The sequence below is a fragment of the Rhopilema esculentum genome, chromosome 21, assembly GCF_057945365.1.
Source record: "Rhopilema esculentum isolate cy_ngs chromosome 21, ASM5794536v1, whole genome shotgun sequence".
NCBI lineage: Eukaryota > Metazoa > Cnidaria > Scyphozoa > Rhizostomeae > Rhizostomatidae > Rhopilema > Rhopilema esculentum.
Window position 1 is genome coordinate 3,382,103 of NC_142835.1, and position 14,912 is coordinate 3,397,014.

The window sequence follows — 14,912 nt, forward strand, 5'->3', positions numbered from 1 at the left end:
CAATCCAGAACAACTCAAAACTTCAGGTAGTGTAAAGTCTTAGAAAAATGAAGACCTTCTAGCATCGTAAAGACTTATGAGCACAATTAAACTAAATTAAACTAGGTATGAACAATATAAAGAATTACATCTTTTGCATAATACCATCAGCATTTCCCTTAGCTCAATTCTATTGAATCTGCTATAATGCGATTTTCGAATCGAAAAAATTCTTCGGGAAACACAGATTAATGCGGGTAATCCCGCAGTTTAAATCAATACATATGTACAAAGACGACATTTACTAATATGTCAAAAGATATTGAGAAATGCTTTATGCAAAATAACGCCATGCTTGCGAAAGTTATATCTCTCGTGTTTAAGAAAAAGGCACGCACCTTTCACGCGTTCATCAATCCTCATTTTGATTTTCCCTGTCCGGGAATCGATGCTAATGATGATGTACTCCGATGGCGTGCAGTCATCGAATGGCCGAATAGAAATCGATGGAATTTGGTCATCAAAGACAGCTTATAAAAAAAACAAACGACATGATGAAAATATTTGTCTCCTTAAACTGCAGAATACTAAATATCAACTAGCCTAATCTGAATATTTTGATAGAAATTTGAAAACTAGCTGAAACTTCAACTAAAAGCATCTTAAATGAATACCATGGCACGGGAGCAACATATTCCACGCTTTTTTCAAACTTTAACGAATAATTTTCGCCAAAATTTTAAATGAAACGTTGAAGTTATGAGCTCAGTTGCGTGATACTCCTTTAAAGATTATTTCACTGAGAAATCAAGCCTTTTTAATAGCCGCTTACAAAAACCGTGCTATACCGTACGACTTTTAAGACAAAACCGTGAGCTAAAGTCTAAGTCTATCTACTGGTCACCATAACAGAAATTGGTCTTATCTATTTTGGCTCATATAGAGACTTGAGGTTTGTTTACTTCGAACTAAAATACTTGAAACCGACAAGAATATGGGAATCTTTGATTTCAATGGCCTGCATATGGCGAAGGTTGCAAGAAATTTCCTTTTTTGAACTAAAAAGTTTTGTGCTGTGGCATGTAACAACTATAGGAAGAAATATACAGAAGAATGCATTATAATATATTACCATATTTTTTGAAGTATGGATCCTGTTGCAATTTGTTTGTTAAAGCCTGCAAAATGTTTGAAAATATTGAGAAACCATAGACGATTTTTGAAAAATGGCAAAATGGGAACATTCGTTAAAGAACCTAAGTACAACAACAAACAGTTTGGTGACAAACCTTGCTTCATCAACAACCGAGAGGAAACGCTGCAGATGGTGGTTATTTTCTAAACCACTCTGTTCTCTTAAAACTGTTATCCTACTAGTCGCTATAGCCAGTTTTCCATTAGGTGATTTTGTTCACGTATGATCGCAACAGACAACTTACAAAAACAGCTACATATCGTGTATTAATACGCTTTAAAATTGGACTTGCGCAAAAACAAAATACTGCAAGTGATGAACTTGTAATGACGAAAACAGTTTTCGGGTAGCATGGCGAAGAAGTTTATTGTAATATTTAAAGTTTGATATTTAATAGATGATATTTAAGATTTGTTTTGCTATTGTCGTTAAGAAAAGTAGTAGTACACAGTAAAAGATTCATTTAAATGATCCAACTACCTTTAATTTGAACTTCGAGCGCTCCAGGATAGCAAGCGTAAGAATATTCTCCATGGCCACACAGCTTGGCTACCAAGTGAAAAAGAATTTACCAGGCTTTAAATTCAAAACTAAAATTCATACACCATATACTGTGTTATCCATAAACTATGTTATAAGTTCCTTCATCCTTCCTTCACTTCTATTCTATCCAAAACTTCAAAACAATCAAATCTTTTTTATACTTTGCTTTCATTGCCAAGTTCAATTTTATTGTTCTCAAGAGCATTGTATCAATGATTGAGATAAGCCTCCATTAGCTGATATTTTGGGAGGATAATTGTCTTTGATGGCACCAAAGATTTTTGCTGTGAAGAAAAATTTAGATCACCTGCAACATGTCTTCAATTAAAAACAACTTTTAGTTACATGCATTGCAGTGTTTGATTCTGAAGACTAATTTTCATTTTGGCTTAAATCTGATATTGCTGAAAGAGGCTGTCGAGTCTCTAAGACTCGTGCGTACTTCTTTTCCATTCAATCTGATGTCGTAAATCTTGCTTTCTTTGGGTTTTGTGAACATCTGGTCTGTTGATTTCTAGTATCAAATCTTTTATTAATCTACCTCGTTTGATCTTTCAGCTTGAAAAATTTCACCCAAAATTTTCTTGTGAAAAGGGCATTTTTAGCAAACCAGAAAACAATAAAGAGTTCTGAAGTGATGACGTCACAAAATTATAATTTGATCCCATAACCCCATAACCTGAAAGAGCATCATGAAATACCTCTAAACTTACAAAATCAGTCAATTGTGTTACGAATTGGCAGAAATATGGCCACATGTGTATTGGCTCATTCCCCATCAAATCTCTGTATTTTGGTCTCTGTTCATAACTTTATGACAATAGCAAAAATAACAGTGATTCGCTAGCAAACTTGAAATCTTTCATTGGTCATATCTCAACCGATTTTAGGCATATTTGGCCAATTTTGCATATTTTAAAGTATTTCATGGTGATCTTTTATCTTATGTGGTTAAAATTCAAAAATTCTAAAAAAGGTTTTGATGACGTCACACTCTAGAACTCTATTAGGGATATAGTAAGACGAACTTGAGAAAATAGTCTTTTTGAGAAAAAACTGAAAAAATTCCTGCAAAAGGAATGTCTACTAAGACTCTTGACGCATAAATCATCGTAAAGGGCAAATTCAAGTTAAATTTGAGTTTTCTGTAGCAGACGTACCGACAATTGTGTAGCTGCATTTCTTTTGAAAATATCATCACTGTTGTTGATTTCGGGTTGGTGGAAGAGAAGCAGATTTGATGGCTCCGTGCCAAGACTTTTGATTAAGACTGTAGGCGCTGCAAATTATAAATAGTAACTTCTTTTTCAAGTAAAAAGTTAATATACTTTAAGCAAACATACATACTAAATGTAAGAACAGAAGACAAGTCAATTGATCTGGTGTATTTGGTGCCATTCGAGCATCTTTGCTAAAATTTTTAAAGCAAAGTATTAGGTAATACATAAAATAGGTAATTTTAAAAGTCATAAAGCTTTTTGCAATAAATGAAACAAACCTGATACTTGACTTTGTGCAGACCTAAATATAAAAGACAGTTGCTGAAAAAGTAACAATAGGTTGTATTAAAAGCGCTTGTAAGATTTTCTCAAACAACATAGGCCTATGCAGCTAGAATTTCGAAGGTGTATCGTCATTCTTGACAGATAAAGCCTCTCTTCCTTGAAGATAAAGCATTTTGCCCTGCAAATTTGGAGTCATTGCATTGTATATTTGAATCTGCTAGGATTTTGCTCAACGCTAACAAAAGGGGCAGCAATACTCTTCCTAGCTTGTTGAAACTGGAAAGCAAAACAGAAAGATCTAACACTTTTTTATAACAAAAAAACATCCTAAGAGCAGTGCATTCACAAACCTCCAATACGAAATCACCAGCTTCTGTCCTGTAATATATTCTTCTACTTTGACGAGGTCACCCCATTTTTCATTAATCAGTCGAATGGCCTGCAATGAAGAAAACACAAATCAGAAATAACATACGAGGCGTTGCTGATTATCTTTCAGAATTAAGTACAGTTCACCTCCTAGAAAGTTATTCTTGAGAACGCATCAAAAAATTACTCCGTTCAATCTGCATTAAATAAAAGATCTTGCATATCAACCAGCCATATATATCATTCAAGAGTTGAAAAACTAGGTTAGTGAAAGTTGCAATTTCGACTTTTCAGTCGTATGCAGTCATCAAAAAATTTCTACGAATTACAACTTTTTATCACAGTAAAAATTTCTTCGTTTTACCTTTCAAAAGGCTTTCCAAGATTTGAACCTACATTGCAAAGCTGTTTAGCACACATTTATCTTTTAACAGATGATCATGAATTAGCGTAAAACCCGTTATTTTGATGGCATCATACTGGGGTAATGGTACAACAAAGCATAAATCAGCCATGATGAAAAGAAAGCAAAACCAATAGCAAACAGCGACATTGTTATCACATTTTATTGGCTTCGTGGCAAAAGCAACAATGGAACTGAAATCTGGTTTAAGTGGCAATTTTGCATGGGAATACAATACAGTTCTAAGAGAGTATTTTTCAACAGAGTGGTAAAAACCTGGGTATGTAGAACTTCCAGTTGAAGTGACATGGTGAAATAGTCTGAAAGATGTCAAGGGTTTCAAATCGAAATAAGTATTCCAAAATCATCCCCAAAGATAACTTAAATCATTAAATTATTCCAAAAACTTCAAACTCGAGACAACCACGGGAAAAGGCAACATGGTTTCACTAGTTTCTATTCAGACCTCTGTTCAAAAACAATGACCGCACTATCGACTTTCCGTTGGCTATGTATCTGCTTGTGTTTTCAGTAAGTTATCTAATGATGTTGATATGAACACTTCCACTAACAATATAGTGAAAATAGAGCCAATAATGGCAACATTAAGTATCTAAAGCCTACGTCAATGTATCGTTATGCTCGGCATTAGAAAGGATACGCAAGCAATCATAAACATCAAGAAACGGGTCAGTGCCAGCCATCAGCCGCGATTGCAGCAATTGGTGTATGTACTGAATCTGTCAGTAAACAAGAAAAGCAACATTAGGCCATACTCTTAATGCACGTATCAAGCGCATTTTGTCATTCATATCATAATTAACATTTTGTCTGTTGAAGAACATATACACTATGTGAAGCCCAGAAACAATTAACTTCAAAAGACTGAACATACTTAAGATAAAAAAAGAAACAAGAAACTTTGAAACATGATACCTCCTTCTTAAAAACAGTCCTTAATATTTGGCGTGAAAGTTGGTCACCATCCTAAATTAAGGTCTTAGACTTTGGTCTAGACTAAGGTCTTAGGTCTTAGTGTAAACGTTGGAACAAGATATGAAGATGTTAGACTTTGATAACAGTTGAAGTTGGAACATTTAAACAAATTATATTTATGAACATCCGGGGAAAATACTTATTTCAGCCATTACATAATCATCAAACAATCCATAAGCTGTAAAACATTATTTTTACTGACCTGTAAATTATGAACCAAAGGCTTTCCATCTAAATTGACGAAAATAATGATATGAAATTAACGAATATATATGTTGGTATGCATATATGCACGATCAATGACCAAGAAAATAGCATTAGAAACCAACAAAACAAACTGGTTAAAATCTCTTTTAAAACATCATGAAATGCCTTTTTATTGATATGATATATATACTTTGTTAATTACACGTAGTCCTACTCAAGTGAAACTTGATCATAACATTGTTCAGAAGAGTATCGATTTTATAAAATCTTATGAGCAATTCTAAGAAGCATTCACTTAAGCAGGGCAGGAAGCTCAGACTTTTGAATCCCACCACTTTCCATCCAATACATTTTAATATGAGATTACAACATGGAGCTGCAAGGCTAGTAATTTGAAACAGCTTAGCACTATCAATATTGCGTGTGATGTATTATCTGAATCGTGTACCTAGACAGTGTGACCAAATAAGACGCTAGAAGAAGATGTGGACAAAAAAATAAAAGTATGGAAAAAATGACGGGTTCAAATGCATCATGGTTTTGCGAGAACTTAGGCCCTAGTGTAGTCGCGAACCCTCCTAACTTAATGTTTAAAAAACTAATGAGTAAACATCTTGATTTAAGCCCTAAGTTCAGGAAAATAAAGAGTAGACATCTGGAAGAAAATCTGTTATTTAGCTCTAATGACTGTTCTCCTAATTATTACCTCCAGTTTCAAAATCTTTGATAAGAAACTCAATTTTTAGTAATCGCCATGGAATACTCTGTTGATCCCCCATCAATGTGAGGGTAGCCTAGAAAGAAATTAGGCAAAAATTCAGTGTCAGCAAAAATGAACAGATGCTAAGGTCAAAGTCACATCGAGGAACATACCCAGAAATTGTCCTTCAAGTGACAGACCTTCTTGTTCCTTGCACTAGCAGTTACTGCTGATGATCTTTCCTTATCTCATTTGTGTATATGCTAAGTTAAATTCGTTATTATTTACAATTCCAAACATATTAACATTATTCATTTACTATTCATCAGTTAGATATGAGAAAGTAATAAAAATGTCATGCATTTCAATACAATTTTACAAAATTTTGCACCATCAATTTTCAGATGCCCAAGCAAAACTTATAATTTGGTTTATGCGTAATATGTTAATTCAAATTGATATGATTGACAGAAATTATAAGAAGCAGCATTTCGCAATCAAAATAATTTTTCTGCAGTTGAATTTAAATGACTAACAAAACAAACCTCAAATTCGTCTTTTACAATTAACGTCACTCTTCCTTCGTCTGTTGAAGAATAAACATGCATGTAAATCTTACAAAAATATAAGTTTTACAACATCCTTAAATGCACGTTATCGCATAGAGAGAGGCTTACTACACTTGAAATGCAGAACGGCAACCTAACAGCAAATATTAAGAAGTTCATGAATAGACAGAAAGCAAGAATAACTATTTAACTCAGCAAAGATTCTATCGTCACTAACAAAGAAAATTATATTTAGGCGAAGAGGTGATGAGCGACTAGGAGAAATCTCCCAAAAAAATTCATGAAAATCCTCCTTTTGATTACGCCTTTCCTGTGGCATTTAAATGGCATGTGGCCATAACATATGTTAAAGAAAAGAACCAGCGACAGCTTCCAAGAACTACTTGCCAAATTGACTTATTCCTTTTTTTGTTTGTTTTGTTTGTACCAACCTACCTTTGCCTTTCAATAGCACTGTTTTTGACTCCTTTAAAACCAAATGAATTTCGTTAAACGGTAGAACTTACTTATCACAAGAGATGAAAACTGTGTTGGTATTTTTGAGACCGCCAGCCTGTTTCTTATAACCTCGTTAAGTCGGTTTAGAGTCTTTTTCTTGTCTGCAAGTGTTATTGAATCAGCAGCGACAATTTTCTCCTAGACAAATATTTGAATTTAAAAGTTTCAAAAGAAGTATAAAAAATGAAATATATGAGGTTTGACTACATGAGTTTACACACAAATAGCATTGGTAATAATCTTGAGTTTTCTAAAGAGAAGCTCCAAAATTTCGGGACTGTGTAGTAGGACCTCTGTAAGCAGATCAAAGTTATTCTGAAAATGTCCTTGAAATTAAGTAAGACAAAGGGCTCTAGGAAAACTATCTTAAACAACATGGTAAGTTAAAAGGCATTTCAAAGAGTCTCCTTATGCATTGCGAAGCAGTGAGTATTAGAGTTGAGTGATATGTGTTTTTTACAAGAGATGCTATGAGGCGAAGGCAGCATAAGGTTTACATTTCCAAATTTGGCAGCAGACAGGCAATCTTGCGTTATTTCCTTTTGGCCAGTACAAAATGTTTTCAAAGCACAAAGAAAATACTCATATCAAAGTTTAGGTACATATTTATATCATCAAATGAAGTTAACGATCAAATAACAAAAAATATGTCATTGGCAACATTTTCTGGTATATCTAACAGTGCCAAACACTTAAGTAAAATATTGATATTATCAACAAGAATAAGCAGTTCCATTTTTGACTTTGCTGTTTTCTCATTGTCATTAACCACTTCTAAAAAGTTCTTCTCAAGCCCTGAACACTTACCATCCTTACCAGTGACATGATGACTTACACAAATTCATGACATATCGGTTCTCCAACCCAAGCTGTCAATGTTCAAGGGAACTACCAGCATATTCTTCTTACCTTAATACAACGTGGTAGTCGATTGAATGTTCCAGTTGTCAAAACATCAACTGCAGTTGGCAAAGAAAAGTTTGGGAGCCTGGCAAGTGCAAAAAGAGTCTAATTAAAAAAGACAAATTACTAAGATTTATTAACTAGGGTAACTTCTACTGGATCATTTCACAGAGCTGCATAGTTCACAGATTTCGCTCAGCAAAGTTGAACTCTTCTTTTTCATTTCAAATTTAACCTTTGATTGGCCTGATGATATCATTGATAAGAGACCTTAGCAGACCTGCGCAAGTTAACTGCTGCAAGGCCCACCTGCAAACAACCTTTGCCAAAAATTTGCATAGATAATGACTGTATCTTGAAACTGTAATGTTACTGAACTTAGCATTTGACTGAACAATTATTTGCAGGTTAACTTGGAAAAACATCAGACATTATGCTGAGACAAATATACTCTGGAATAAAAAGAATGGAATATGTTTCATGTCATTGTGCATTTAGCAAGGCTAGTTTCCTGGCACCTGCAATAAAATAAAGAAACTTTGTCATACCCCTCCTTAACTAGACCTCCGAAAAAAGATTTAGCTGTTTGTCATCCAAATAACAAAATTCAAAACAAGCATCTCAACCGATGCCTAGAGTCACTTTAGGGAACAGAAGGTCCTTTTTGCTATATTTTGACTACTCTCCATTTCTCTTCTCCAAATCACAATTCCAAACTGCCAAAAAATCCTGAACTTGCAACATGCAAATGGCTGCTAAAATCTGAAGCCTTAGATTTTACATTTTCATACCTGCTCTAGGATGAACATATTGACTACAACCCTCTGAAAAGCAACCATTATCAAAACTACCAAGTAATGTCACAATGTTGAGCTTTTAACTTAATGTCCTGAGTTACTGCCTAAATTAACAAAATGATTAAAGATGCCATACCTTGCATTTGCCAGGGTCTCTCTAGCCATCCTCGCAAGTGTGTCAGCAGTATTGATAAAAAACATATTCTGTTGGTCTAATGAGGCTGAAACTTCCTGATTGGAAAAATAAAATTTTATTGCTCTTCAGATCTTGAAATCTGTTTTAATCATATATGTTGAAAAAACCAGTAAAAGGTTATGATTATTAGAATTTTATAATTTCCATATGGATATGAATCAGTTTTTTGGGGGTTGACAGTCATTAAACTAGGTACTTACCTTTTCTGGCCCTTGGTAGTATGATTTCATACAAAACATTGAAATATAGTAACTAATCAACATGTTTATAAAAGTAACAATAGTTAAATGTCTTTGTAAGATAGCATTGGGCTGCAAGAGTCACTCTTTCAATTTTGGTGACCGTCTCTTTCAAGTCAAAATTTTTCCACTTGTCTAATGTCATTGCTTTGGTCATGACACGTATTTTGCTGACTCTTGTGTACGAAGAAACCGCCCTCATCAGTGTGTACCTGTTTGGGCTTTACTGATTATTTGCATAGTTGGGTCTAAATTCCTTGAAAAAGCAAATGGGTCTACATGCAACCTTAACTGCAGAACAGGGATGCCATAGATAGGGGGCACTGGGGGTCAATTGCCCCTTAGAGGGGAAAGAGGGACAGAGTGCCCTTTTCATTAAAGTGCCCTTGAAACCGGTCAATTGTGATTATCAGAGAGACTCATATGAAACACTGATTGCAGTGATTAATACATAACGACATTTCTCAAAACTTGTAAAATGAATCCTTATGCCAAAAGTTAGCCAATTTTAAAGATACCTACAGAAGATCGAAATAAAATGGCAGTTAGTAAAAGGAATTAGTAGAATGGGAGCTATTTTTTAAATGCACTTTTACTCAAGCCTGCCGCCCTTGCCTCTTGGTCGTTCCGGTGTCCCTGCTGCAGAATAATAAATCTTTCTTATTTCACAAACCTGACATTTGTCAACCTTTTCTGCACTAGCAGCCCACTTCACAAGAGCAAGTAGCCTAACAAACTGCTGTCTAGTATTGGTTGCAAACTGGATAATTTCTATTTTCCTATAATAAAAAAGACATTTTCAGCAATCACAAAGCATCAATTATAAAACTGTTTCTAACATTGATAACTTACAGACAATGCAAAAATATTCAAACAGGAATAAAAGAAAAGTTACAATGCAACACCTGGATCAACTTGGCAAAGCCAATGACTTCACTATTATTCTAAATTTAATCAATAAAATGCAAAGTTATTCACAAATGACAAATAGCACTGCCCTGTAGACTTATACTAGGTTATATGGAAGCAGTTAAAAAGTGATCACATTGTGCAGATCTTTTTAAAACCTGCTGAAAAGGAAAACTATACATATTCACACAAAAATTATACAAAAGCGAAAAACAAAAGCAAAAATTGAAAGCATTTATTGTTGCAAAAAATTTGAAAGCTAACAGAAAATTTTAGTTTACAGACAGCTAACTTTCAATAACAGAGAAGAAAAAATTATTGTGTAAATCTGAGGATTTTGCTTTCAAAACCAACTCTTTACTTGACCCAGCCAAATTCTTTACAGCTTGGATGATCTTGTTGTAAGTCAATAATAATGTGTATGCAAATACGTGTGTGTATAACTTAACATTATGCAGGGCAAGATGGAAAATTGAAGATTTAAGGTCTTATAGATATACTCTTGAAGTACAGTATATAATTTTTTTAGGAAAACTCCTAAAACATCTATGAAAGTATCTTTTGTTTTGCATCATCTTATTACAGGTATTACAGGAAGATTTATCCTGCAATAACAGCATAGTAATTCTATTGTTTTTAAAGTTCACAGCTAGGGCCTAACATCCAACATATTTGGGATTTTTAGGTTTTTGTACAAAGTTAATTTACATGCCAACCACTATTGTGTTGGGTAAATTGTCTAGATTATGTGTTTCAGCAATCCCATTTGCCCAGTGGCGTAGCGTCTATGTATAACATAAAATTGTAGACAAATTCTAAAATTTTTGCAACACTTCTGCTGGTAATGAATACATTGTAGTGTTAAAGTCAATGCATAACATTTTTGCAATAAACATCTTATTTTTCTGGTCATGAGCAGCATGAAGTGAACTCCAGCGCAAACATGCCAATTGGCTATTTTTCCAAGTAAAAAGATTACGAAAATCTGAAAAATTGAAGCCCCTTTACATTACTATTTCTGCCTATCTACAATGAGCGAGCATGCTATGCTTCAGTGCACCTTTAGTGCAGCTCGAGAGAAGTGAGAAATTTCAGGACTGGAGCTTGCGGTTGGCCTGAGGGCAAGCATTCCCAAATATTTGATAATCCACAACAATTTTCTGCCTATAAGCTGCTTAATTTGGAATATTCTTTGCGTGATACATCATTTCAAATCTAATTATTTTTATCAAAGTCTATTTGTCATGATTCGCATTCCATAATTCAAGTCAAAATCTTTGGCCAAAAGGCTTGCCAGTATAGTCAGAATTTACGAACCAGGGCATGCAGTAGACCTGAGCGTAAGCCTTGTCGAATAGTTGATGATTGCAGAGAACAACTTTAAGAAACTATTTCACATGAAAGCATCTTCAATTCTAACAACTCTCATAGCTCACTATTGTCATCCTTGGTAACTATGAGGGTAGAAAATGAGCAGAAACTTTTGCTCCTGTTCCCGTAGGCTCTGCAGTGTGTTTCACAATTTTGCAATGTGGAGAGCTCCTCCTTGCGAGAATCCCCAGATGCATTATAACATCAAACATTCTTACATTATATGGGCATTAGGTGATGCCTTTTCTTGACGAATATGAATATGAATAAGATATTCTGCAAAACAGTTTTAACACTAGAAGCTAAAAATTTTTGCAAAACAATTGAGCTTTCTTCAAAAACTTTTCGCATAGATGATAATTTTTCCCTTGGTCCCCCTTCCACTTTCCAACCTGTGGTGGAGCCTCTGATGCAGAGAATAGACACCTTGATTGATTAGAATTAGAGTACAAATAATTCATGATTATCAATAATTACCGCTTGTATTTTTAAGAAGCTGAAATTACAATTTCATTCATTCAACATAACTGTATAATATTATTTTTTATCGCATGCCTAAGTTTTGTGCTCACACTACACCACTGCAATTGTCAGACTGGTTTAAAAGTGGATTCTTGCAAGTTATATGGCAAAATTGTGTCCCTTAAAGGAAACAGTCTCAGGCCAGGACTAATTCTTCAATGTGCAGAAAATAGAATTGGAAAACAGATAAGTCACCATGTGAGGGATGAAGGCTGGTCATGTTAAAGTGACTAATTTGTACAGTTCTTAGTTTTAACTTGTGGCTCTTGCATATAAATTGATATGTAATGTTTATGTTCTATTTCATGATATATAAGTTTTGTTTTATTTTAACAACATACCTGCCAATATCTGATTTCCTTGGTAATCTAAAACAAAAAACACATCATAGTAAAAACAAATATTTTACCCCTTTCAATATGCAAAACTTCTCCCAATTTAAGATTTATCCTAAACTCACCATTTCATTAATATACTACCTCAAGCAAATATAGCTTCTGTGGACAAATATACTTTTAAAAAGTTAGCACTTCAGAGTATTATAAGTAATATGTGATTATGAACTATGAGAAAAAACCCATATGCAAGAAGAAAATTTATGAAAAGAAGGCAGTTAAGAATCATTAGGAGAGGGGTGGTTCTGAATTCTATAGCATTAAATTAGTTTTTATTCTTATTCTAACTTTAATTCTACTGTGGCATTATGTCACTTGACATTCTTTCACAACTGTTAAAAATTAATTAATAATAACAGCTATTCAAGCATAAAACAATTCAAAATTTAGAATCCAATTAAAAACCAAAATTGATCAAAAGACCAAAGTGAAAGTAACACTTTGGCTATCATCTTGTGATAAAAATTTGCAAAGGGAAAGTGGAAATGTTTGCTTTCAATTTCTGTCTCTAAGATCTTAGAATGATGTTTAAGTTGGCCTCATATTGATATGCATATTAGGGACTTGAATTCAATTCATGCAAACATTCAAGCTTATCTATAATAAACAAAAAAGCTCTTTTTCAGTAAAATATCACATTTCAAATAATACGAACTGAATTCGATTATACAGCAGCAAGATAATAACTTAGATATAAACAAGATAAAATATAACAAGGAAAAGAGGGAAAGCAGATAAGTAAAAATGAAACAAAAGATAAAAATTAAAAGCAAAACTAAAGACTAAAAAGCTAAAATAAAAATTCTTATGCAGTAGGGTTATATAAATAATGCTCAAAGCTGGTATGTTATTAGTCATGTAAACTGGCATCAATTTGTATGTAAAAACCAGTTCCATATATCTATACTTTAATTTAGGAAGCTTTGGTATATTTGTTGGATTGCCAGCTGTTCACAAATCAAATGACCTGTTTAGTTTGAATATTGTGTCTAGATTTGGTTAACTAGAAAAGATAGCAGAGAGTTTAAATTAGCTTATTAGTGCTAACATCAAACATGGATCTATTACTTTCTATCATATAATGTTATAAGGTATTGTAAGAATCGAGACAAGTCAACAGATGTAGCTATTTTGTCAGGGCCCACGCCAGCAATTTCAAGATGGAGAGGCCAAGTTCTATAAATAAAACTTGAATTTAGTGCTTCAAAACAGGGCCTCTTTATAAATATTTTTGCTTACCAAAAATTGGGGCATGAGCCCTGTTTGTAACTATCAAACTAATGCAAGATTATTAAATATGTAAAACGATAATACAGTTAGCAAATAAATTTAGTACCAGAACGAAAATGTAATAGTTTGATTGTTGAAAACACAATGCAATGTTAATGCAAGATTATGTCAATCTTGAGGAAACATGATTCTTCATTTGCCCTAAGCAATAGGACACACCCATGTCATGCCCTGATCTCAAAATGTCACAACATTTATCAGGTGTGCAGGGACATTTTAAAAAAATATCTCGGGTGTGCAATTGCCACACTCTGCAATCTGGACAACTCAACACTCCAAAATACATCAATCGTCGGTAAAATTATCAAAACAAACCTACAGTCAGTTGTTGCATTTACATGTTTTACTTCATAATCTTAAAACTGATGGACGCATTAAATCTTATAAGAAAATACAAGCAAATAACACCAAGTGCCGCTGACTGATTAAGAATAAATTTCTGCACGACCCTTTGGCCTTGAGCTCATTCATACGTTATAAATGTATTAAGTGTATTAGGCCACTATGTAACTTACAGCTCTGACAGTAGGGTCAGTTCATGATAGGCTTTTTGCAGAGCCATATCAACCAACATTGACAGATTCACCGTAGTGCCGGGGGCAAACTGCTGCATCCCGGCCATGGCTGCCACTTCGTGTGTAGTTTTATATGATCATCGTTTTTCTTCGACCATTTTGAGTAACAAGAGATCTGCTTCTTTCGAGGACTGGATAGGAGGCTGAGAAATTATAATTATAATCATAACAACCAACAAACGACACAACCGAACTTATTTTTTTATGAATGAGTGAGCAACGAGCAGGAGAGAGTGAAAGAAAGAAAAAACTCATTTTATTATTTGCTTTATGATTTTGATCTCTGCATAATATTCATTATGCTCACACCTCTTCGTTTTTGACTGGTTGACTGGCATCGTGGTTATTACTCACCGTAAAACAAATTGACCTTCCAGTGATGATTATTATAGTGGTTGTGATTCACGCATTCACGCACAATTTTTTGACTTTTCATACATTCGGGCACAGCAAAATTGGATTTTCACGCTCATGCAAACAAAAAATGTAATATCAGCTATTGCTTATCAGAGCCCTGTTTGAAGGACTACAACACTACGTTCAAATTTTGAATGTCTACTCTTCGCTAGCTCTACAAATCAGCAGAAACGACCGGAAGTTTAATAGGGACTACAAAGAGACTATAGAGACTCATGTGTGATATGACTCAACAAAATACTAAATTGAGATTTTAACTATTATTGGTTTATTACGCACGAAATTGAGGCAATTTTTAAAATTATCATTCAGTCGTTAGTTAAAGCACGGATAG

General features: G+C 34.0%; 1 protein-coding gene across 1 annotated transcript in view; it reads right to left on the minus strand.

Annotated features, from left to right (window-relative positions):
* LOC135684450 (mediator of RNA polymerase II transcription subunit 14) overlaps positions 1-14,305 on the minus strand; it is a 32,135-nt gene extending 17,830 nt beyond the window's left edge. The window contains exons 1-17 of the mRNA XM_065200024.2: positions 14,102-14,305; positions 12,243-12,269; positions 9,773-9,878; positions 8,801-8,895; positions 7,874-7,952; positions 6,973-7,102; positions 6,443-6,483; positions 5,904-5,991; positions 5,193-5,221; positions 4,656-4,734; positions 4,271-4,314; positions 3,573-3,661; positions 3,216-3,238; positions 2,878-2,996; positions 1,655-1,723; positions 1,112-1,157; positions 378-509 (exon numbers count right to left, since the gene is read on the minus strand). Coding sequence (XP_065056096.2) covers positions 378-509; positions 1,112-1,157; positions 1,655-1,723; positions 2,878-2,996; positions 3,216-3,238; positions 3,573-3,661; positions 4,271-4,314; positions 4,656-4,734; positions 5,193-5,221; positions 5,904-5,991; positions 6,443-6,483; positions 6,973-7,102; positions 7,874-7,952; positions 8,801-8,895; positions 9,773-9,878; positions 12,243-12,269; positions 14,102-14,208 — 1,303 coding nt within the window. The 5' untranslated portion in view covers positions 14,209-14,305. The remainder of the gene's footprint in view (positions 1-377; positions 510-1,111; positions 1,158-1,654; positions 1,724-2,877; positions 2,997-3,215; positions 3,239-3,572; positions 3,662-4,270; positions 4,315-4,655; positions 4,735-5,192; positions 5,222-5,903; positions 5,992-6,442; positions 6,484-6,972; positions 7,103-7,873; positions 7,953-8,800; positions 8,896-9,772; positions 9,879-12,242; positions 12,270-14,101) is intronic.
* Positions 14,306-14,912: the final 607 nt, after the last annotated feature.